General features: G+C 48.5%; 1 protein-coding gene across 1 annotated transcript in view; it reads left to right on the top strand.

Moving 5' to 3' along the window:
* IL6R (interleukin 6 receptor) overlaps positions 1–25,735 on the top strand; it is a 46,656-nt gene that overhangs the window by 9,801 nt on the left and 11,120 nt on the right. Inside the window, exons 2-7 of the mRNA XM_081026255.1 lie at positions 9,890–10,132; positions 11,071–11,194; positions 13,764–13,945; positions 14,218–14,384; positions 14,888–15,029; positions 24,840–24,892. Of these exons, the coding sequence (XP_080882381.1) occupies positions 9,890–10,132; positions 11,071–11,194; positions 13,764–13,945; positions 14,218–14,384; positions 14,888–15,029; positions 24,840–24,892 (911 nt within the window). The remainder of the gene's footprint in view (positions 1–9,889; positions 10,133–11,070; positions 11,195–13,763; positions 13,946–14,217; positions 14,385–14,887; positions 15,030–24,839; positions 24,893–25,735) is intronic.

Below are 25,735 nucleotides of genomic sequence, written 5' to 3'. Positions count from 1 at the left end.
AGCCTCCGAGGCTGCCTGTCTCCAAGTAGTATCTGGGCCACAGTGTGGAAGGAGAGGAAGGCCGCGCCAAGGTAAATACTGACACCACCAAATACAAGGCAAATACAAGCAGGTACAGAAGTACAAACACATTAGAGGGAGGATGGGGCGGGGTGGAGGTGGTGCTGCTGAGCTATTGAGCTTGGCAGGGCCATGGCTGAGAGCCCGTGGACTGGCCTCTCCCTCATTGGCAGAGGAAGGCATTCTGGAGATTTGGGGAAGACGTGCAGGGGTGACATGGTGAGAGTGTGACTTTGGGAGTCGGAGGTGGGGGCACTTGGAAAATATACCTCTTCCTATGAGTGCTGCTGGTGTAGGCTAGAGGGAGAAAGGTCAGGGTGCTTGGCTCTCGGCTCCTTATAAGAGAACCTGCCAAGGCACTGCTTGGTGTGGTAGGGCTCGCCCCCAGCCCTGACTCCCTTACCCGGGCCTCTGGAGGGTGGACAGGTGTGAGGAGAGGAAATGGGGAGAGAGGGGGGGAGTAGTGGGCAGTGCAGAAAGGGGAGCCTGAGGGTGGGGCACAGAGGCACCTGGTCCCAGGAGAGAGAGAGGGGTTTGGGCCAGGCTCATCTGCAGTCAATGAGACTCCCTGCCTCACCAGCTGCGTGCATGTGGGCAAGTTCCTCAACTTCTCTGAACTTCCTTGTCCCAACAGTGAAAGGGGGACAAGCAGCATTGTCGTGAGGGGTGGAGAGCTCCTAGGTAAAGCGCAGGGCACGTGGCCATACTTGCTAATGAGTGAAAATGATTCTTGTGATGATTATATTGGAAGCCAGGAGATTGGTTTCAGCCCTTACATAGAGAGGGTAGGGAGAGGAGACGCACTCTGGGAACTTGTCCGTGCCCATTCTGCCTTTGTTTCTGTTTGGACATGAGGTGCCCACATTCTTCTGCAGACTTCTCAATAGTCACCTCCTTTCAGATCAAGGCCTTTTTCTCTGAGAGAGGACCTTTAAATCCTCTGTGACCCCTACTGCAATCCTGTGTCCCTGGAACCTGACAGGCTAAAGACCTCCTATGCTGCCAGCTGCTGAGCTGCCCAGCAGCCAGCGGGACCAGGTCCCAGCTCAGAAACCAGGGCGGGGGATTAGCGGTGGTGCGCTAAGCCCTGTGTCCCCAATGGTGCATTGGCTGCTTGTTCACCACTTACATAAACGCCGCCAGGAAGCTGAACTTGTTTTTGCTGGCAAGAGCCACAGCAAGCTGCAAGACAGTTGAGAAATATGTCTCTGTGTGCGTGTTTTTCTCTGGTTGTTGACATTGTAAGTTTACTTGAGGAGGGAAAAAAGTAGAAAAACAATAAAGCTGTTTGGGTTTCTGGCACCCAACCTTAGGTCCAGAGTGGGAAGGCACCCCACTCCCAGGGCTAGGCTGCTTGAAAGACGTGCTCATGGTGGGGGCCTAGTGCCCTAGGGAGTGGGATTCTGTGGGCATTAGGCAGAGGTGGGGGAGGGGGAGTGGGATTGGTTGCCAGGGGTTATGAGGACCTAAGCCCTCTTCCTCTTGAGGAATGGGAGGCCAGGGAGGTTGTGGGAATTTCTCCCCCGGAGCTCACCAGGGGTAGGAGAAGGTTTTGTCTGAGGCCACTGGGATGACCTGGCTGTTAGTCCTCTCCAGGCGTCATTAACTATTAGAATAATAAATCCATAGATCAATCATGTGTTTTCAGGCTGGGCTATTGTCTGAGATGAACACGCACACGCGCCTTCTGCCGTTTGAGAACTACTGACCTGCATGATCAGATGCTGGGCTGCGGGGGGAGGGGGCAGCAGGGAGCTTCCCATCACAGTCTGAACCCCCACCTCACAGAGAGGGGAGTGGGACTGTGCCAGGGGCTGTGACGTGCCCAGGGCTGCCCAAGTCAAAAGAACTCAGGTCTTCTGACGACACACACTGGTGTCAGCCCACCCCCCACCTCGCCCCCCCACTCCCACCCTGGTTAATAGTCCGTGGCCAACTGGAGGCTGGGTAGCAGGTGCATTGACCATCAAGGAGCAGCTTTTGGGACGTTTGTTTCAGGAAGGGAGCCCCTCTGATCTCAGTCCCAGGTGAGGGCCTTTCGTCTTCTCAGCTGAATCCCGTTGCTTCTTGGGAGCCTGGGGTGAAGGGCACTGCCACCCTGCATCTGACGTGGGCCTTGGTAGAAATGAAGAAGGCTCACAGTCCTCAGCTGCCCACTCCGTGCCCCTCTGTCCTGTCCCTGTGTTGCTTTAGGATGTACTACGCCCCAGGGGACAATTGGCTCATTCTCAAGGTGCCTGGGAGACAAACAAAAGGAAGCAGCCGGGTAGTATCCTGTCGGCAGCTTGCACACTCCTCGGTGTGCAGTCAGGCCTGACCCCGTGGAGGATACCACATACCTGCCCTCCCTGGGCTTCTCGTTTCTCTTTGCATACTGTTCCCTCCTCACAGAATGCCATTCCCTGTGGCTCCATTTATCACATTCCCACTCACTTCTCAAGGCCCAACTCAAATCTCTCTTCTCTAGGATCCTCCCCCTTTTGAATGATTTACACCCCCCCCCCCCCGCCCCATAACTCCCTCAACATGTCAGAGACACAGGGTGCTCTGTAGTGTAGGTAGTTTTAAGTTTCCCATGGGTTTTGTGGGGGGTTAAACAAGATTACAATATGGAAAAGGTGAGCGGGAGAGTTGGTGCAGAGTTGATATTCAATAACTACCGTGTTTCCCCCAAAATAAGACCCAGCCGGACAATCAGCTCTACTACGTCTTTTGCAGCAAACATTAATATAAGACCCAGTTTTATTTTACTGTAACATATGTCTGGGTCTTATTATAATATAATATAATATAACATAACATAACATAACATAACATAACATAACATAATATAATATAATTAATTTTATAATATTATATAATTTTATAATATTATATAATTTTATATAAAATTATATAATTTTATAATTTTATAATATTAAAATACCGGGTCTTATATTAATGTTTGCTCCAAAAAACGCATTAGAGCTGATTGTCTGGCTAGGTCTTATTTTCGGGGAAACATGGTATCGGTTCTCTCCTGGATTAGGAATCTCCAGCCTTGCGCATGAAGGGTGCATGAAAGTATTCTTGAATTCTTATGGAGGGGACAGGCACGGGCTTGCAACCCTGGCCTCAGATGGCTGAGCAATTGCTCAAGTGCATATGGGAAACTGTGCTTGTGGCTAAATGGCAGCCTGTGCAGGGCCCGCCACTCCCTGCCTGCCCCTATCACCCAGGGTGGGACTGTGAAAATGACCTTGTGCCCACCAGGCCATCAGGCCAGGCGAGCTGAGGGCTAAGGGTGTAGAGTGCAAAGAAAGTGACAGAACGCAGGGCTGCAAGGCTGTGTGTGTGTGTGTGTGTGTGTGTCGAGGGTGGGGGTGAGGAGGGGGGGCGGTGACCCCTCTCTGGCCTGGAAGGTGCTCTCAGAGCTGCTTGTCCTGAAAAATCCACCCTCACCCCACCCCATTCGCTGTATTCATTGTGCTTTGCCTCCGCCCTCCGCCCTCCACCCTAGATGTAATAACTTGGACAAACCCAGGCTTCTTTGTTTGAAATATACAGATCCATTGTAAGAATAATATAGGCAACTTATAGACAATTCAAAATTATAGAAGGATGAAAGGAAGAGAAAGATCCGTGTCGTCCCATCATCGGACAGGCGAGCAGAGGTACCAGGAGGTATTCTGCCAACATCACTTCATTCTCTTCACAGATCTGCTCCTGAGGCTCCCCCGGGTGTCATGGGGTCTGACAGGGGACAGCGGGGTGGGGGAAAGGGCAGCACTGCCCACTCTGACTTTAGCAAATTTATTTTCTTGTGGTCTTTGCTCTGAGTATTTATGACCGTCCTTCATATAGTGGCTTTAAAAGCATAGGTAACACAGTGGTGTTCACAGGCTCTAGAAGAAATATATTATGAAGAAGGGCTGGGACAGGCAATACTTGCCAATGGCTGGTTTATAATTAATCATTCTCCATGAAAAAAAAAATGACTCAGTTTTGTAGAACACCATTACTTAACTTTCTTGGCAGAGGAAGTGGCCATTTTGCTGCTCCCACAGCTCTGCTCTTGTGGAACACAAACGAAGTCCTCTTCTTTGCTATTTTTCTGAGCCACCCAAAGGCTCTGGCCATTGTTAGTGAGTGCAGGAACAGAACAGCCGCTGCTATTGTTCAGGCCATCACTAAACATGGCAAGAGCTTCCATCGGAGCTAGGGGTAAGGGAAGTGACCAGAGAAGCATATTTCCTGAAGTTGGCAAAAGCAGAAGCAGAAGAGAGAGCGCCGTCGGGCTCCAGGCTTGTGTTTTCTTTCCCCCAGCATCTCCTGGTTGGGACAGGCTAGCTTCTCTGCTCTCCGTTTAGGGCCAGTCCATCGTGTCATCAGAGGGGACCCCACTTAGACCACCGTACTCCTGGGAGTTTTCAATGTGGAGGCCGTGTCTCTGTGGGCACCTTTCAGGCAGCCTACATTAAACAAACACTTAGCACCTGCTGAGCTCTGAGAGCTAGCAGGCGCTCACAGTCTCGTAGTCGTAGCTGGGGATGGGAACATGTATAGAATCAAGGACGGTGCCGTGTGAAAAGTGCCAAGGGAGGGATGAACCATCCATGACCTTTGACCCTACGTGCGTGTTCATGCGACCTGTCTTGTGTCCGCTGTGTGCTGGTGCTCCTGTAAGGCCGTGTGAATTCTGATTTTCGCTCATCAGGTGATGGAGGAATGTTGGAAGCCCTGCACGGTGGGACCACTCCCCAGTAGACTGTCCTATTTTGGCAGCGTCTCCATCTTTGTTCCTATAGTGGTGGCCCCTTGGGCATGAGCTTTCCTATCCTTGTTAGGTCTTATCCTTGTCATTGCTTTATCGAGTGGAAAATGGAAAAGTGAAACTATTGATATCTAGGGTTTAGATATGTCAGTGGGTCCTCTAAACTTAACCTCATTCAGGCACCGATGGAAATCCATATGTGGAGTGGATGTGGCGAGCCTTAGCCACCATCAGCTGTTCATCAGGCTTAAACACACTGGACTGTGTGTTCAGTTATGAAGGAAAAGGACACGTGTGACATACATACACGTTAGGACTAGCAATTCTACTCAGGGAAACTTGGGCAAATGCACCAAAAGCCACATGCGAGAAAGCTGATAGCCACACTCTTTGTTATTAGCAAAATACTGGAAATGACCCAAACCATCCTCACTGGGGGATGAGCGACTGGAGTTGCACAATGGAATATCCCATAGCGGTGGTGAAAACGAATGAACTATCCCTGCACATAAATGGGCAGTAGAAACATAATGACAAAAATACGCCACAGAAGACTATACACAAACCACTTATAGAAAGCTTGAAAATCAAGCAAAATTAAGAAAAAATTCGGCATCTGTGAGTAGTGAACCTATTTTAAAAGTAAGGGAGTGACAATCCCAAACGTCACTCTGTGTCGGTGGGGAGGCTGAGGGTGCAGAAGCAGGCGGAGTTTCATGACTGTGCTGGTTGGTAGGTTGGTAGGAGCTTGGGTTGTTTTGTGCTCCATAACTTTCATGTACATGAGGTATATTAATTTGCATGTGCTCAATATTATACAATACGTTTCAAAACAGTATCTGAAATGCTGGAAATATATTATTCAGTATTGTGCCTGAAAGGTGTGTTGTATTATCTACAATAGCCAAGACATAGAAGCAACCTAAGAAGTGTCTACTGCCTGGTGAACAGATAAAGAATTTGTGGTATTTGTGGTATAGTTGTCGACGTAAGAAATGTCCAACCCTGCAGAGATTTTTTTATGAGTTTCTTTGAACCACACTGACAACAGTTGCCGGGAAGCAAAATCTCACTGGATTGAGAAAACGCTCCCGAGAATGGCAGTTTTGCAGCTTATTTTATACATTAGAATCAAAGGGGAGACTAAGGGGGTTACATGGAATCCATGGGTGGTAGATTAGTGAGGCAGGAGAAAGCCAGGGGGGACCCCTGGGATTGGATAAAAAGTAAAAGGGAGAGACACATAGTTCTTTTACATTGTGCGTGCAGGATAGTTAACATTTACGGAAGATGGAGATGGGGGGACAAGATAATAGTGAGGGGCTCTGTGGTCTGGTGCTGGCAGTTGTGCCCTGAGGGGTCTGGAAAAGGGGATGACTCTGACATTTCAAAGGTACGAGTATGTTACCCTAGATGCAAAAAGGCAATAGTCAGGCTCACTTAAGGTAAAGATTGAACTTTGTCGAGGAAGCTGCAGGCTTAGGACGTGACAACCTGCCATGGCCCAATCCGGTTAGGAATTTGTACGTTGAGACCGTCCTGGGTGGTTACTATCGGTCTTTGAGTTTGTAGGGCCCGCCATGCAGGCCTCCCCTGAGCTTGTTGGGTTTAGTATGTGGCTCCCTTTTTCGCCCACACAGTGGAATATTACTTAGCCATAAAAAAGAAGGAAATCTTGCCATCTGTGACATCATCGGTGGACCTTGAGGGCATTATGCTAAGTGAAATAAGTCAGACAGCGAAAGACAAATACCGTATGATCTCACTTATATGTGGAATCTAAAAGAATCCCCCAAACAAAAAATCAAATCCATAGAAAAAGAGATCAGATTTGTGGTTACCAGAGGTGTGTTTGTGTGTGTGTGTGGGAATTAAATGAAAGTGGTCAAAAGGTACAAGCTTCCAGTTATAAGATAAATTATGTGGGGGATGGAATGTACGACATGATGACTTTGGTTAACAGTGCTGTATGGTATGTTTGAAAATTATTAAGAGTAAATCCTAAGAGTTCATATCACAAGGAAAAAACACATTTTCCGCCCTCTTTGTGTCTATATGAGATGATGGATAACTAAACTTATCATGGAGATCATTTCATAATATATGTATGCTAATTTATTGTGCTGTACACCTTAAACTTACACAGTGCTACGTGTCAATTATATCTCAATAAAACTGGGGAGAAAAAGAAAGGTATGCTTTAATTAGGGCTTTTTATCACTCTTTTGAACCCTCTGGGCATGGAAGTATTCTCAGAAGACTCTAACTTCTGGGGACTAGGATTTTGCAGATGTTCAGGGAGACTTGTGTCCTGTGCCCCTGTTCTGCAGTAGTGAATGAGTCTTTGTTTCCTGTTCTTGAAAATAGGATCTCTCTGCCACCTGCCTCATGGTGTCCTTCTCACCAGTGCTTGGCTCTGGGATCTCCTTGAATGTTTGTTGAATATAGAACAGAGGTAGGGCCTTCCTAGCCCACAGTGGAGGAAATTGAGGTCTATGGGGTCTGCCCAAACTCGCCTGGCTGCATGGTGAGATTCAACCCATTTTCTCCCCTGAAGTCCAAGGTTCTGGTAGTGAAAAAGAAACCCCCTTAGATGACCAGCTGCTACTCTGGCCTTACATCTATCTGTTCCTTACCTGCAGTCTCAGGGTAAATGCACCAAGATGGAGGACTGTGGCTCCAAGTGGTAAAGTGAAAAGGAAGCTTGAAAGCAGCCTGTGTAGCCAGGCAGGGCCCAATGCCAGGCAGTCCCTTTGATGCCCATGTCTGTGGTCCATGGTCTGTGACCAGTGGTGGGGCTGCCCAACCAGCCTCTGGCTTTGCGAGTGTTAACCTCCGGGGAGTCACTGATCCTTACTCCCTCCTCTCTGATGGCCACTTGGGATGGGGTGGAAGAAAGGACAATCTGCCAAGTGTGAGATAAAAAACTCTCTACTCACTTCCTGTTAAGATGGAGGAGTGTGTAAAGACACACACAGACTGAAAGTAAAGGCATGGAAAAAAGATATTTCATAAAAATTAAAAAAAAAAAAGAAGCTAGGGTAGCAGTACTTGTACCAGACAAAACAGACTTTTTTTTTTAGTTATTTTTTTTATTAGTTTCAGGTGTACAAAACAACATAATGCTTAGACATACCACTCACAAAGTGGTAACACCCCTCCCAGTCTGCTACCCCTCTGACATTGTATATAGCTGTTACTATCCCATTGGCTATATTCCTTATGCCACACTTTACGTCCTGTGACTATGTTTATATATATTTAATTATAGTTGACATTCAATATTATTCTACATCAGCTTCAGGTGTACAGCGCAGTGGTCAGGCATCTACACAGTCTGTGAAGCGATCCCCCTGAGTGCCCATAAGCCCAGCGCCCATCTGGCACCTTATATAATCTTTACAACATTGTTGATTACATTCCCCATACTGTATTTCACATCCCCATGACTTTTGTGACTACCAATTTGTACTGTCTAAGCCCTTCACCTTCTCCCCGATCCTGCAACCCCTGTCTCATTTAGCAACCATCAGTTTTTTCCTCTGTATCTCTGAGTCTATTTCTGCTTTGTTTGCTCATTTATTCTGTTCTTTAGATTCCATGTTCAAGTGAAGTTATGTGGTATTTGTCTTTCTCCATCTGATTTATTTCACTTAGCATAATATTCTCTAGGTCCATCCATGTTGCTGCAAATGGTAAGATTTCATTCTTTTTTTATGGCAGAGTAATACTCCATTGTATAAATGTACCACAATTCAGACAAGACAAAACAGCCTTTAAAACAAAGGCTATAACAAGAGACAAAGGAGGACCCAGTAATTCCACTTCTGGATATTTATTCAAAAAAACCCACAACACTAATTTGAAAAGATGTATGCACCCCTCTGTTCATTGCAGCATTATTTACAATAGCCAAGATATGGAAGCAACTTAAGTGCCCATCAATAGACGATTTGACAAAGAAGAAGTGGTGGTACATATATGCAATGGAATATTACTCAGCCATAAAAAAGAAGGACATCTTGCAACAAGGTGGATGGAGCTGGAGGGTATTATGCTGAGTGGAGTAAATCAGAGAAAGGCAAATACTGTATGATTTCACTTTTATGTGGAATCTGAAAAACAAAATAAATGAACAAATAACACAAACTCATATATACTGAGCACATTTTGATGGTTGCCGGAGGGGAGGGAGTTGGGGGATAGGTGAAAGGAGGAAGTACAAATTGGCAGTTACAAAATAGTCACGGGGATGTAAAGTACAGCACAGGGAATATAGTCAATAATATGGGAATAACTGTACAGTGCCAAGTGGGGACTAGACTTTTTGGGGGGATCACTTTATAAGTTATATAAATGTCTAATCACTGTGTTGTACACATAAAACTAACATAATATTGTATGCCAACTATAAATGGAAAAATTAATTATTTTAAAAAAAGCGATACCTGCCAATCCAAGCAGAAGGCTTTGCAGGTAGGTCAGGCAGACACGAATGCTAATCCTCCAGGCCCAGGAGCTCTGGCAGGAGGTAAGGACAGGTGCCCGGGTAGCTGCTGAGCCTCCACGAAATCTTGGGCCAGGTTTCTTGTGACTGCTTGCTAACAAGTGGTTATACATTTGACTCGAAGGACCATTTGTGCTTCATGTGAAACTGGCTGTGTTCCCTGGTCTCAGTACCCTCCGCTGGTTAGGCTAATTTAATTGGTTGGTTCATAAATTAGTCCAAGGGGATTGGACAAATTTATATCTTACAGCCTATGAATCTATAACCCATACTAAAAGCAAAAAAACTGTACTTGTTCTTTGAATCGTGGGCTCCATGCTGTGGACAGTGGCAGATCCTTAAAGGGTTTGCTCATCAAAGGAGTGGGATGGTTAGGTCGCAGCTTCCGAAGGCTCACAGGGGTAGCTGGGTGGAGAGCGCCAAGGCGGGGGCAGGGAGGCCATGGGGAGGCCATCGCTGTAATTCAGGCAGAGGCTTAGTACTGAAGCCCATGGCGGCTTCCCCAAATCAGAAAGGAAGTTCCTTCCTCGGCTTGCTGTGGCCTTACTCAGTGTCTTCTCTCTCCACAGAGGCGGACAAAGATGTGATAGTCAGCAGTCCTGGGGTCCACGTTAACCTGACCTGCCCAGTGGAGGAGGAGGATACCAGGGTCGTCTGGGGGTTTGACAGTCCTTACCCGATCTTTCCCCACAACGGAATGTCTGTCTCGGGAAGGAATTTTGTCCTCAAGTCCGTGCTGCCCAATAACTCTGGAAACTATTCGTGCTACTACAACAGCCGCCAAATCGGGACTTTGCAGCTGCTGGTGGAAGGTAAATTGCATCCTCAGAGCTTTTGGAGACAGAGTCCTGCTAGGCTCTGTGCATTCCAGAGACATTCCCTGCCTGACCCTTTAAAGTCCTATGATTTTCTTGGCCTTGGCCACAGGATTTTGGGGAAAGGCCCAGCGAGACTGGCGGAGTTTCCTGCTGGTGTGGCATCTGGTTGGTGGGGACACTGTCCAGCTGGCCTTGTGCACTTAGGACTTGAGGCGGATTGGTTAGTCGCGTGGGGCTCCCAGTGAGGAGGCCTGGGTTTGAATTGACCTCCTGCATAGCTTATCGTCTCTGTCCCTCAGTCTCCTCTTTGGTAAAATAAGGTTCATTTATCAGCTTATCTCAGAGTGACTGCAAAGATTAAATGAGCATGTGTGTGCTTGTGTGTGTGTACTCGCACATATACATATGGTACTGAAAACTCTGCACAGCTCATACGAAGCTCTCAAGCAAACTATTTTTATCTTTAGAATTAGCAGGTCCTTGGCTCCCCCCATCTGAGTGCAGACATCAGAGCCAGATGTCCTGCGTGCCAGGCCCTTTGCCGAGACACTTTCTTCCATGGTGTCTCATGTCACCCTCCAGTGACCCTGCCTACGCGGGAAAGCAGTATTAGTATTATGGTTTATCCTCCTTTAATTTTATAGTAGGACACTAAGGAGAAGCTGGGCTCTGCCCCAGGCCACACAAGCAGGCCTGTGGGACTCCAAAGCCTCCATTATTTTGGTGCTTCTCTCTCCTTTTAGACACGTTAGCCCCTGGGTGCCTCTGAGGTCCTTTGATTTCCCAGCCACAATGATATGTGTGTGTGGCCGTGGTGTCCTGGGTCACTGCTGGCTCGGGGCGGGGGGTGGGGTGGTGGTTGCTGAGTCTAACACTCCCCTGAGAAGGGAGGTGAGACAGCTTACCTCACCCCTGCTGTGCTCATCTTGCAGCTCCTCCTGAGGAGCCCACGGTCTTCTGCTTCAGGAGCAGCCCCATCAGCAAAGTCAGCTGTGAATGGAGCCCCAGCAGCGCCCCCTCCCCGTCCACCAAGGCCGTGTTATTGGTGAAGAAGTTGTAAGTATCCTGGGCCAGGCTGTGTGTTTATGTCCACTCATCATTACTGAGGCGCTGGAACGTGGGGCTCTCAAAGGAGCCCAGTGGGACTGGCCAGCCAGTGATTCCACAATTTTATCCTTAGAAAATAATTGCTGTGGGGTGAGGAGGAGGGAATGAGAGAAGGAACTGAGGCTTCTATTGAGTGCTTGTCTGGTGCTGTCACTATGCTGGGATATGTGTCTTATTAGCTATCACAATAGCTACGAGAAGTGTGTGTTATCTTTGTTCTTTGCCGTCATAAGTCCAAACCTCATTGTTATGAGTTTGTCGGAGCCCATCTGATGACGATCGCCTGGAAGCAAAATCTCAAGGGATTGAGAAAATGTTCCGAGAATGGCACTTTTGCAGCATATTTCATACATTAAAATCCAAGGAGGAGACTGAGGGGGTTACATGGAATCCATGGGCGGTAGATTAGGGAGGCAGGAGAAAGCAAAGGGGGGACCTCTGGGATTGGATAAAAAGTAAAAGGGAGAGACACATAGTTCTTTCACATTGTGGTTGCAGGACAGTTAGTAACATTTACAGCACTTGGAGATGGCATGCGGGGCCACAAGATAACAATGAGGGGCTCTGTGGTCTCTTGCTCTTGTGCCTGCGGTTTTGCCCGGATGGAGATGACTGACATTTCAATGGTATGTGTACCTTAGGTGCACAGACAGTAGACAGTTTCAAAGGTAAAGAAAGATTGACCTTTGTCAAAGAAGCTGCAGGCCTCGGATGGGACTACTTGCCATGGCCCACTTTTAGTTAGGGATTTTTATGTTCAGACCATCCTGTGCGGCTGGTTACTCTTTGGCTCTGAGTTTGTAGGGCCCACCATGCAGATCTCCCCTGAGATTGTCGGGTTCAGTCTGTGGCCCCTTTTTCATCCACACCTTTAACAGAGGGAGCAACTGAGCTTCCGAGAGATTGATTAACTTGTTTCAGGTCCTCCGGGGAGTGGCTCTGCTAGCAATCCAATCCAGTCTTTCGGATTTCATGGAGAACACAAAGCTTTTGGGTGTTGCTCTAAAGAAGCTGCAAATATCCCTGGGAGGGGAAGAGCAATCTGGGTCTTGACCCAGTGAGCTTATCAGGTTCTTCCCATTACAATGGCAGTTCAGAGGAAGTGGTGATGGGGTGGGAGAGGGAGCTGGGGTGGGTGGGCAGGAAGTCAGACCCGTCTGGGCTCAGTGCCGCACAGGGAGTCAGGGATAAAGTGGGAACCTGGGGTCAGTTTAGGCACGGATGTAGTGGAGGTAGGAGGTGCTGAAAACAACACACTTCTACAGTTTGGTCTGTCTCCGTGCCAGAGTCAGCGGGCCCTCAATCTAGATCTTTCTATTTGAGTTTGACCTGTCAATCATCAGAGTAGCAAAAAATCTGAGCAGCAAGTGTTGACAGCCAGAGTGATGGAATTCAAGGGCTTTCGGCTCACACCCTCCTCCTGCCGCAGCGCCTGGGCACTTCTGTCCTCCTCCTGGGCTCTCTGCCTTAAGCTGTGAGGAAAGTGGGGTGGGGAGCGACTGCGAGAGCCCCAGGGAGCCCAGAACGCACTCCGGCCCTGGGAGGGCTGGGGGTGAACCGGGCTCCTGGAAAGAGATTTTGTGTGTTCCGCCTTCCTCCGCTGGGTGTGTGCATACGTTCATACCCTCACGACCGTGCTGCTTTCCTCACGTGCTGGCTGAGGTCAGCATCAGCTGGGCTTCGTGCTGTACCAGGGCTGAGGGAGACACACCCGTGAACAAGATGGGCCCTGCCTTCCAACCCCCCAGGGGGACACACCTGTAAGCTGGCAGAGGACCCCACCTTCCCAGGCTTAGGTGGGATAGAAGCCTGCATGGCATTGGAGGGAGGGAAGGAGAGGGGGAGGGAGGCTCTAACTCAGACCGGAAGGTTGGAGCAGGCCCAGGAGGAGTTTGTCCTCCGCCTGATGTCCAAAACCGAGGCCGAGAGCGAGTGGCTGCATAGCCTCACAGGCCCACACCTGTCACAGTGGGTGAAGACTCAGGCTTCCAGGCCAGGTGGGGCGGTGTCTGACTCACCTCAGATATCGTCAGTCACCCAGACTTCTTCTCTGGGCTCACCTGCCGGAAATGCTCCCACCTCCTCACGAACCCCTCCAGCACTGTGTGCTTGGGGAATGGCTTTTCTCCTGGCTGTCCTGGTCGTTTGAGGCAGGCCTGAAGGGTCAGGATGGGGCCTCTCGGTTCATTTCTGCAGCCGACACCGTGCCAAGAGCACAGCAGCTGGCCGGAAGCCAGGTGCATCACAGACCCCCATGCCCTGGCTGAGTGTGCCAGGCGCTAAGCGAGAGGCTCTACACTCGTTTTTCAATTCATCCTAACACCCCGCTAGGAGGGGGGTATTATTCGAATATATTCCCATTTTCACGTGAGCCAACAGGCCCACAGGAGACAGTGTCCTCAAAGGCACAAGGGCTGCTAAGTGTGGAGCCGGGATTCACCCTGGTGGTCAGACCTCCCTGCCCCCCCCCCCCCCCCCCAGCAAGGGCGGAAGCTAAGAGCCGTTCTGTGTCCTTCAGTCAGCGCCCACCTCTGAAGGTCTTCCAGGAGCCATGCCTGTATTCTCAGGAGTCCAAGAAGTTCTCCTGCCAGTTGCTGGTCCCGGAGGGGGACAACTCTTTCTACATAGTATCCCTGTGCGTCGCCAACCATGTTGGGAGCAAGACCAGCAAACCTCAATCATTCGAGGGTTACGAAATTCGTACGTACGCGCTTGCAGGCCGCCCTCTGCACCCTCCAGCTGTTTCCCTCTCCTTTGGTTGCTCAGGGCTTCTGGCAGGGGCAGGGAGGGGCTGGGCCAGGGGTGCGGTGAGCTGGGGCCTGGGGGGCTCTCCTTCCGTGTCAGAAGTCTGATGAGGGCCGTGGGCTGCGGCTGGGGGCCGTCCCGCTGTTGGGCGTCTGCACAGCTTCTGGGGGTCTTTCCTCAGCAGCACACCTGCTGCCACATAGAAGCCATGCACCCTTTCCCCACAGTGCAACCTGACCCACCCTCCAACATCAAGGTCACCCTCGTGGACAAAAACCCCCACTGGCTCAGTGTCACCTGGCAAGACCCCCCCTCCTGGAACTCCTATTTCTACAGGCTGCACTTTGAGCTCCGATACCGGCCTGAAAGGTCAAAGACATTCACGACGTTGCTGGTAAAGTCTCCTTTTCCTTCTGGACAGAACAGTGCCCCTGGACACTCAGGGCTGGTAGAGAGGGTACTGGGAAGAAAACCTTGGGTTTGGGGTCCTGCCCTGCACTCCCTGCATGGCGCTGGGGAAGTCCCTGAGCCTTTCTGAACTTCGGTGGCCTCATTTATAAGTGGGAATAATAATGCCGGGTCAGCCTCCCCTTCACAGGCTGTGTGTGAGGGTGACAGTGGCCTGGGAGGAGTGTAGGACTACGAGCGTGGCTCAGGTGTGGCCTGCAGCACCCTACAGCGCAAGGGGACGGGGCAGTGACTTCCAGCTTCTGCCCATGCTGGCCTTGAGGGCGCCCGTCTCGCTCTGAGCTGCTGGGGTGCTGTCAGCCTTTGGAGCGTCAGTGCCCAGCTGAGGCACCACTGGACCAGCTGAAGGGCAGGGGAGGCCATGGACATCTCTGCTCCGTGGAGCTGCCTCCCTGGGGCCAGCCAGAGTCACTGCCCCTCTGCCCTCAGGTCACAGATCCTCTGTATCGGTGGACCATCCACGATGCCCTGAGCGGCATGAGGCACGTGGTACAGCTTCGCGCCCAGGAGGAGTTTGGGCACGGTCAGTGGAGCGAGTGGAGCCCAGAGGTCACCGGCACCCCCTGGACAGGTACTGTGCCAGGGTGTGGGAGGGATATTTTAGCTCTGTTACTGTTACTGCTGCTCTGTAACAAGTCACCCCCACCCTCCTGGGGCGGGGGGATGGCAACCATTGATCTGCTCAAGGTTTTGAAAATCAATCAGCGAGGCAAATCTTGTGCTGGTCTCGCCTGAGGCACCCGTGCAGCTGTATCAGGCCTGTGTGCTCCAAGGTGGCCTCAGTCACATGTGTGACGGGTGGTGCCAGCAGGTGGCTGTGGCCCTTGGTTCTCCGGGGGGCTTGTCACCGTCCAGGAGGTCACCTCAGACACACGGCTGCGGGAAGTCATTTCACAACTTGGTGGGAGCAGTTGCAAAGAGTGTGTAGCTATATTTAATTTATCACACTTACTAATGCTTTTTATTTTTAGAAAGATGTTCACGGTAACAATAATTGCCTTTGGGGAATTGTTGAAAGTAGTCTGTTGTCGACCGTGGAAAATTCCAGAAAAATATGAAGAATAATTATCACTGGTATTCTTACCACCTCGAGAAAACCAGTGATAACATTTTAGTAAACATTTAGTTTTTCTAGGTACTGTGAGTGTGTGTGTGTGTGTGTGTGTGTGTGTGTGTGTGTGTGATTTTATAGACATGATATAAAATATCATGAGCATTCCCATGTTATTAAATATTTTTTGGAAATGTATTGTTTAGTAACTGCATGGTTAATGTTTTTATTAACCCATGGGAATGTTTTTTTCCCCCATGGGAATTTTTTTAACTTTTCAAATTTTCATCCAATTGCTACAAGCCCAAGGCCAAGAAGCAAAGCAGGGCTTATAACAGCCAACGTCGCTTGCCCCACCCCGTCCCATTTGGAGCCCTGCTTTCTAAAGGAAGCTGCTGGACTTTCTGTTTCTATTTCTTCTATTGGTACCTTCCTAAACTCTGACCAACAGCCTAAAATGGCTGTTTTTGTTTTATTTTGTTTTGTTTTTTTTCTGAGAAAACAATGTGAGACATTGTCTTTCGACTCCGTCCTATGAAAAATTAGGATTGATCAGAACTAGACCCAGTGCAGGAATCTCTCTCACCTCAACCCAGACTGTGGTCACCCAGCCTCTGCTTGAATGCTTCCAGAGACGGAGAGCTTACTACCCCTTGTCACAGCCCATTCCATGGTTCCCACTATTCTTACTGTAGAATGGCTTCCAGGCTTGTTTCAGTGTCAGGTCTCCGTAGCCGCGCTGCAGAAACGAACCAAATTAGCCATTCTTTAATACCAGGCAATTTAAAAATAAATGACGATGCCCATTAACTGTGTAGATAAAAAGGAAAAGATAGAAATGACCTCCATTGTCCAGGCCTTTCTGCCACCCATGGCCCTGGGGAGAACACTTTTATGTAGGTTGCACATTTTTACCCCACAATGGATGAATGGATGCTGGGATGTGATGGATTTTCCTCTAACCTGGCTTTGCAGTCTGGGGTTCTTGTCTGTCTGGTCCCAGGAGAGCCAGAGGAGCAGGCTTGGGGCTTAGGACATCCTTCTCACAGAATATACACAATGTCAAGGGCAGGCTCAGGTCTTTGCTGGTGATTTCCCCATCTCCTGTCCATCAAGAGTGGAGGCAGCTTTCTCCTGGACCCTCTTCCCAAAAGTTTATTTCCCACTAAGACCTGGATGAAAAGGGAAGCCTAACTACTGTATCTCACTTAGAAGACCATTTAAATAAATCATAACGTCTCAGGCTAGATCGTGTGACTCGTCCCTAGTTGTCTTTGATTTGTATGCACTTTGAGCCACAACCCACACACTAGCTGAATGTCAAACATTAATATGGCCTTGGGAGTCTTTGCCAGGGGAGAAAATCATGACAGCATTGTGCAGAGGGAATGTTCTGGATACGGCCTGACACCTCTCTTCCTTTTATCTCAGCCGCTTTATTTAGATGGTCACAGACAGCTTCCAGAAATCCGGTGTTTGTTAGAAAGTCCTTTCTTTCTTAAAAAAAAAAATTCAATTGTAGTAAAATATATATAACTTAGACTTTACATCGTAACCATTTTTAAATATACGGTTCACAGGCATTCAGTACACTGCCTTGTTGTGCAACCACCACCAACGTCCACCTCGAGAACTCTTCTCATCTTGCAAAACTGAAACTCTGTCCCCATTAAACACTAACGTCTGTCCTCCTCCCCTCCCTCAACCCCTGGCAACCACCATTCTGCTTTCTGTTCCTATGAGTTTGGCTGCTCTAGGCACCTCATGTAAGTGGAATCACAGTGTCTGTCTTTTTGTGACTGGCTTATTTCATTCAGTGTCATGTCCTCAAGCTTCATCCATGTTGTAGCCAGTGTCAGAACTTCCTCCCTTTTTAGGCTGAGTAATGTTCCATTGTGTGTATAGACCACATTTTGTTTATCTGGTCCCCTGTGGATGGACACCTAGGTTGCTTCCACTTTTTGGCTATTGCTGTGAACAGGGGTGTGCAAGTATGTGTTCGGGTCCCATCTTTCAATTCTTTTGAGTATGTACCCAGAAGCAGAATTGCTATATCATATGGTAATTCTATTTTTGATTTTTTGAGGCACCACCCTGCTGTTTTCCAAGTGTCTGCATCATTTTACATTCCTGTTAGCAATACACAGGTTCCAATTCCTTCATATCCCCCCCCAACACTTGTTATTTTCTAGGTTTTTTTTTTTTTTTTTTTTGGATAATAGCCATTTTAACGGGTGTGGTTTTGTGGTTTGGATTTGCATTTTCATAATGATTAGTGATGTGGAGCATCTTTTCATGTGCATATTGGCCATTTGTGTATCTTTGGAGAAATTTCTATGGAAGTAGAAAGTTCTTTCTTATTTGAACCCACTCTGGCCTCACTGGGCCTTGCTCTCCGGGGTAACCCATGACAAGTCTGCTAGTCTGCGCTCTCTGAATGCTTCTGGAATATTCCCAGAGAACCTGCACCTGCCTGGGTTTCTGTTCCCAGGCTATTTATGGGCTGGCTTGTGGGTTTCTCACCTGTCAGGTCACGTTGTCCCGCATCTGGCCTCATATCTGGATGTTCCTCTTTAAATTGTTGATGTCCCGCCCCCAGTGGGAGAAGGTAGAGTGGAAGGGGCACAGTCTGTGACTTTCCAGCCTCTGGTCACTGTGCTTGCTAGAGTGACCACGTGAACTCACGCCAAACACTTGGCTTCTTCTCACATAAGCAGTTAAAGTGTTTGAGCTCCCCATCCTGTAATGTATGGTGTTGGGGGGTTGGGTCTTCAAAATGCTGGTGGTGAATATATCCGAGAGAAACCAGCTGCTCCCTCGCCCCTGAGGTCAGAATAAGAGGAACTTGGATGACTCTGATGCAAGAAGGATTAGGTTGGATATTGGGGATCACTTCTGGAAGATAAGAGGGAGGGTAGAATACAAGGTTAGATTGTTTTACTGACTGGAGTTGCCTGGCTGTTTGGGACATGTGTGTGCCCTTCATATGTCATCAGTGGGTCTCCTGATCCCCAAGACCTCCAGCTCTGGCTGCCCAGATGGACAGGCTGGCCCTGCCTCTCAGCCCAGGTCATGGAAGTACACTGGACCTGGGAATCAGGTTGTATGACCTTGGTCGAGTTAGTTTACCTCCCAGAGCCTCAGTCTTGCCATCTGTAAAGTGGACAGGATATGGCCTATGTTATCCCCTTTGGAGAGTTTTTAGGAGTCCAGTGAAAAAATGTTCTTTAGAACTAATAACCCATACTGCAAATGTAGGGGATTAGCAATGACAGTGCCTCGTTGGTTGGTGCTTGGGGTGAAGAGGGTGGGGCTGTGAGCACTCCAGAATCACTACCCTGGGTACCACAACCCTGGGTCTGCTGAATTGGAAGTGAGGGGGTTGTCGAGTGGGTATTTTGAGGAAGCTTTCCCAGTGGTTACAGAATGTGCTGGGGGCTGGCTGGGGGGCATCTCATTGCAACCTAATGTGATAAGGCTGTGGAACGGACAGTTCTTGGGCAGCTGAGGGAGAGCAGGAAAGCTTCTTGGAGGAGGTGACATCTGAGTTGTGTCTTGCAGGCTGGGTAGGAGTGTCCCAGGTAGAATGGGGATTATGGGCAGAGCAAACAGCAGGTGCCAAGGTATGGACTGTGGACAAGGGGAGGCTGGAACACAGATGTGTGCTGGGGAGGTCTGAGTGGGACAGGCCTTGGGAGGGGCTTTTGGGCACCTTGGAAGTCCTGCCTGCGAGTGAGGTAGAGGGGTGGGGGGAGGGGGCTGACGAGCCTGGACTTCAGCGGGTGCTGTCCCCTTGAGGCTGGGGCGCTGTTCGCTGAATGAGGGTGGGGCCCCAAGTCCCACGTCTGGGGCTCCTGTCGGCCAGCAGGGCCAGGCCACTGCTGACAGCGCTGCCACAGTGACTGGTTAAAAATGTGCCACCGATGTCAGGGCAGGAAGAAGAGGTTACACTTCGGCCAGGATGGTTCTCCCTGATTTAGCCTCTGACAGTATGGACAGGGCTGTCATCGAGCGAGTCTGGGGTCCCCGAGAGCCCCTTTGCAAAGTGAGCTTGGGGCAAAGTGCCTGGGAAAAGCCCATCGGGCATAAGAGGGTTATTTCTTGGTCCTCACAAATCCCTGTCGCTCAGTCTCATACCCTGCTCACCTACGCCCAGAAAATAATTAGAACCGCGAGTGGCAGATGGCGCGCAGAGCAGACCCATTCTTGGGAATCACACTGGCTGGAGGAGGTGCTAAATGTTTGCATTTGCAAGGCCTTTGGGGTGTTAGGGGACCCTCCAGGGAGGTGGGTCCCCTGGTCTGGATACCTGCAGCTACATGTTGTCATCTCAAACCATCCCATTTTGGGGGAGTCCATTTTACAACACCCCCTCCTAACTGACCCCCGTCTCTGGTGTGCAAGCACAGCTGTCCACACCACTGCTACAGGCATCTTTCCAAATCACTGCCAAGCTGTCCGTCACTTCCCAGCCCACAGCCACGCCTCCCTTGGCTTTTCCCGAGGAAGTTCAAACTCCTGAGCGCGCAGAGGGCCTTCTCGGCTGCTGCTCTCCCTCACTTACCGTGTTCCCTCCAGCTGGACTGATCCTGGCCCAGCACCTCCGCCCGCCTGTACTTCAGCCCTCATGCCGCGTCTTCCGTCCAGCTCATCTCCGTGTCACCTCCTCCCACGTCCTCGCTGCCCACCCAACCTCTCTGCATAGCTCAGAGGTCCCTAGACTGTGGGATTTCACACATCTGTAAAATTTCACAAAGAGTTTTGGGGACCAAATAAGGTCACCAACGTTCAATTTTGCTAAATAAGGACACAAAATTAAACAATTCAGTGAAACATAGCGGTTGTCATTTACCATTGCTGTGAATTATTTCACAAGAGAGAGGGTGAAGCCAGGACAGAAGCTCAGAAGCAAGGCCATTTTGGCCACCTCACGCCTCGTAGCTGTCCACACCGCCCTGCCTCACACCGGGAGACTTGTCTATAGACCACCCCAGTCCGATGGGACCCAGCTGGAGGTCAGTTTGGTCTCCCCGGGACACTGTCAGCTGCTCAGTGAGGTTTCTTGATGTTTTAGGGGTGTTTTTTTTGGCTCAAATGGAGGAACAGTGATTCACTTTCTCTTTAGTGGCTTACAGGCTGTGAAGAGAGGTGTGAAGTGAGTGAGGGAGTGAGCAGACTCATTACAGGAGCTCTGCCTGGCACTCAGCTTCTGGGTCTCCCTGTCTGTCCTCCCGCCACTTCCTGTGAGCGCTGGCTTTGCGGTTCACCCCTCTCTCCTGGCTCCCTCATGTGTCTGCTACCCTCTGGCCTCCTTTTTCTTTCTTTTTCCTCTTAATTCTCAATTTACCCCTATTTTCCCTCTCTGTATTCCAATCCCTCAGCCCCACCCGGTAGCCCATACCTTAACGTCATCATATACAATTTTAAACTTTTTTTTTTTTTTTAGAAAAATATGTTTTATGTTCTCTGTTCTTTTCCCCCCTCTCACCCCAGTAATAATTGACATGTAATATGTTTTTAAATATTTTTTTTTATTGGGGAAAGGGAGCAGGATTTTATTGGGGAACAGTATGTATTTCCAGGCCTTTTTTTTTTTCCCAAGTCAAGTTGTCCTTTCAATCTTAGTTGTGGAGGGCACAGCTCAGCTCCAGGTCCAGTTGCTGTTTTCTAGTTGCAGGGGGCACAGTCCCTGGCGGGAGTTGAACTGGCAACCTTGTGGTTGAGAGGACGCGCTCCAACCAACTGAGCCATCAGGGAGCTCAGCGTCAGCTCATGGTGTCATGTTCAATCTTAGTTGCAGGGGACACAGCCCACCATCCCTTGCGGGAGTCGAGGAATCAAACTGGCAACCTTGTGGTTGGGAGCCCACTGGCCCATGTGGGAATCGAACCAGCAGCCTTCGGAGTTAGGAGCACGGAGCTCCAACCGCCTGAGCCACCGGGCAGGCTGACATGTAATATTGTAGGAATTTAGGTGTATAACATGATTTGATATTTGTATGTATTGTGAAATGATCATAAAAGTAAGTTCAGTTAACATTCATTGCTACACATGTTATACAATGTTTTTCTTGTGCTGAGAACTAGGAACTCAAATATACACTGAGATATTAACTATAGTCACCGCTGTACATTACAAGTTATATTCTCTGTTTTTAATCTTGAGAATTGGGTCAGTTTTTATACAAATATTGTGTATTGGGTCAATGCTGGGTCCTTTTAGCATGTGATTGAGGTGATTTGTATAGGAGGAATGCTAAGAAATGCAGAAACAAGGTTTAAAAGAGGTTAAGTTCTTGACCAAGGTGTCACATTTTATAGGTAGGCCTCTGCCGTATTTTATATTGGATTTCTCTATTTTAAAACCCAAGCAAGCATACCCAAACCAATTCTCAAGCTAAGGGACATAAGTTTCTTGTTTTAGAAACTCATGTGTGGGGAATAAAAACTCCAAACAAACCACAACTCACATGTGGTTTTCCATTAATCTCATTTATTGGAGTGGTCATTCATTTGTCTTGTTATAATATAAAAATACATCTTCTAACCTTGGAAATATTAATACAGGGAAAACACATAACAGCAATCACTGGTAATGTTTCCAATAGTCTTTTTTCCCAAGTGATTTTCCATAATTAAATGTTACTAACTACACAGCTTTTCAGTTTACCAAGATGAGGAAGATACAGCCCCTGAATCTTTAGAAATGTTCAATCGAGAGAAGATTTTTAAAATAAAGGGGGAAAAATAATCACTCTTGCAGCCAGAAAGCTTTACCATTTATTTCTTACAAAACTTGGGGCAAGTTATCGAACCACCCTGTGCCTCAGTTTCCCCATCGGTAAAGTGGGGATGATGACAGTATCTATCTCAGTGTATTGTTATGAGGATTAAATGAGTCGATTCATGTTAAGTGGTAAATATGGTCCTGGCACATAGTTAGGTGTTGCAATCATTGTGGCTGTTCTTTTGTCACCACCACTGTCACCTTGGGTGCACAGGGGGCCAGTGAAATGGTAATTATTTCTCCTTCCCCTCTTCACCCAACATACCAGCTGAAGTGAAATGTGAAATACATGAGGAGAAATATAAAATACTTTTGCCTAAACAGAAAAGAATGCCTTCGTAAAACTGGATAATTGGGATAATTGTGTCCTCCTCACGTGGGGCTGTGAGGATGAGATGAGATGATAGCAGAAGCTAACAGACCCCGTGGAACTGGTGTAGAGTCAGCCTCAAAAGGTTGCGCTAGAAATATTAGTAATATTTTATTAGTATGCTATTAGCATTATTAATCTAAGCTGTTTCCGTCAAACCCAGTTTCTTCACCTGGAAAATGGAAATGATTATATGATGAAAAAGTTGCTCCCCTTTCCATCTCGAGGGACAACATGTGGTCATCTAGGGAGATTTCTAAAAAGTCTTGTCATGGAAGATCATTTTATTCTACATTAGAAAAACTTTATTCATTCTGGTAACATTCCTGGGTTATTGGAGATAATACCAGAATAAAATTTACCACCAAAGATTAAGCACCCTTCTCTGGACCACCTGCCATGTTGGGGGCCAGAGCTGAGGATAGAAACTATACAGGTTTTTGTTTCTTCCTGGAACATCTCTCTAGGTTTGGGGGGCGGCTTTTAAAAACCCTGATATCTGGGTCCCATCCCCAAGATTCTGAATGAGGCCGTAGGTTAAGGATGGGACCTAAATGACGCCGAGCATGGCTGGGTTTGAGAACCACTGGACTGAATGACCTTCCAAGGTCAGCAATATTTTCTATGTAGCACTGCCCCATGTCCTGGTTTTAGCTTTCGTTCTAGTGCCTGCACACCCTCTGTTCATCCTGTAGTCACCTTCTGTTCTGAGTCAAGGTGTCCTCGGCTGGGAGGAACACAGAGGAATGAGAAACAGGCTCCCTTCCCTTGATTCTAAGTTGATTTGGGGCTGACTTGCTGTGTGACCTTAGACAAGTTGCTCTCCCTCTCTGGGCCTCTGTGTTTTCTCTGTACAATGGGGAGGGAGACCGAACAAGCTCTCATGTCCCCACCAGGGCTGCCAGTGTGTGGTTTTCTCCCCTCCGGGGGATGGCATGTTCCTGCTGGAAATACTGTCTGGAGCAGAAGCAGGGTCACCCTCTCTTCCCCCCATTGCTGGTTATTTGATTCCTGGCGCATGGAGGCTTTCTCTGGTATTTTTAAGTTCTTGATGGAAAAATGAGGAACTTTTCAGAAAACATTTTAAAATCCAAAGCATCCCCCCCCCGCCCCCAGTGATTGTCACAGCTCAGCTCCCAGTCCCTTGGGCCTGTGTTTGCCGCTGTGCCTGGCTTTGGGTCAACACTCTTACTTTGATGCTTGGCCTTCTGCTGACTTGGGGGTTTCTGTAGACACACTGTTCCCATGGAGCGGGAGGGGTCTGGGGAGGATGCCCGATCCATGTCCCTTCTAGGTCAGTGTGTCCTGAACCCACCCAGGCAGATAAGAACTCATTTATGTTAAATACTTTTTATGGCAAACAGGTGCAGAGAAGGAAATTAAAATGTGTTTTCAAAACGTTTATTATTTTTCATTTAATTATTTTTCCCTCAGTTTTATTGAAAAATAATTGCCATACATCACTGTATAAGTTGAAGGCATATGGCATGATGGTTTAATTTACATATATTGTGAAATCATTGCGATTGGTTCAACTAATGTCCATCTTCTCATATAGAAACACTAAAAAGAAAGAGAAAAAGAAAAAAGGAAAAAACGGTTCCCCTTGTGATGAGAACTCTCAGGATTTATTCTTTTAAAACAGTCCCGTATGTCATACAACAGGGGCAGCTACAGCCATCATAATTAACTTGACAATAGTGTTCAAACCATATGAACTTTTAATTTATTTTTATTTTTTATTGGGGAATATTGGGGGACAGTGTGTTTTTCCAGGACCCATCAGCTCCAAGTCAAGTCGTTTTTCAATCTAGTTGTGGAGGGCTCAGCTCACTGGCCCGTGTGGGACTTGAACCGGCGACCTTGGTGTTATTAGCACCGCGCTCTAATCACTGGGCCAACCGGCCACCCTATGTGAACTTTTTCTTGCCTTGCAGTTTTTCATTTAACATTACAGCATGTCCTCAACATTTTTCTGAAATACTTTTAGAGGCTATCGCAATATATGTCTATATCATAATGTATACGGCTAATCCCTTACGGTTGGATATTTGGTTATTTCCAACATTATGCTCTTTTAAATAATGTGATGAACTTTATTCTGTGTCTGCAGCCCAGCAGACAGGACTTGGGGGTCCATGAAACATTAACAATGACATTTCTTCTCCCCCCAGAATCCAGCAGTCCTCCGGCTGAGACCAAGATGGAGGCGCCCCCCTCCACGCAGGTGAGCTCTTGTTCTAGTAAAACGGTCAGGGCAGTAGTACCTAATGGTTAGTGCTGTGGGCTGGCACCAGACAGAATTTGGTTCAAACCCCAGCTCTGCCACTTACTAGAAATGTGCCCGTGGCAAGTGACACGTCCTTTTTAAAGCCTCAGCAAATGGGGTGCTAGCGTTGCCCCATCCCAGGCCTGCTGCGGCCCTGTGAGGTCTGGGGCGACACTGGCCTGGCTCTCACAGCTGGTCTCCGTCTAGTGGCTGCTCTCTCTGCTCTGAGCTTCAGAATGCCCTAGCGGCTTAGGCTCAGTGTGCGTGCGACTCAGATTCAGTTCCTCGGAGCGCTTTCCTGTGGACTCCTGGTGTCATAATGATCTGGAAAGAGGATTACCCCTGAAACTGCTTAACAAATCCTTGAGTAATCCAATTTCCCACCCAACGGGCATCCCCTCTGTGGTCCTTATTCCCAAATGCTAGGCTGGGAGCTCAGCGGCTCCTGAAGCTGGGCCCTCCTGGGAGGATCCGGGATCCTGCACCTTACCCACCATCAATGCCAGACTGTCCGGGATGGCGGGAGCACGTCCAGGGTGAACTCCAGGCCCCTGGGGCCAGAGAGCCCCGAAACGGTGTAGGGGACCTGACACTGACTGAGAACCTGCAAAGTGAGCTAGGCTCTGTGCCTAGCACATGCGGTCTCATTTGGTCCTCACATGAGCTGAGATTCATGGTGCTGGGCGGAAGGGAAACTGACAGCCACTTGGGCTGCGAAATCCACCCAAGGTCACAGACCTAGTCCTGTGCTTGGGTCCAGGAAGTGGTGGCTCCTGCGCCTGGGCACCAGATGTAGGACAA

This window comes from Rhinolophus hipposideros, assembly GCF_964194185.1.
Source record: "Rhinolophus hipposideros genome assembly, chromosome: 19".
Taxonomy (NCBI): domain Eukaryota; kingdom Metazoa; phylum Chordata; class Mammalia; order Chiroptera; family Rhinolophidae; genus Rhinolophus; species Rhinolophus hipposideros.
The sequence above is the reverse complement of the archived record's forward strand: the minus strand, read 5'-3'. Positions and strand labels throughout refer to the sequence as shown.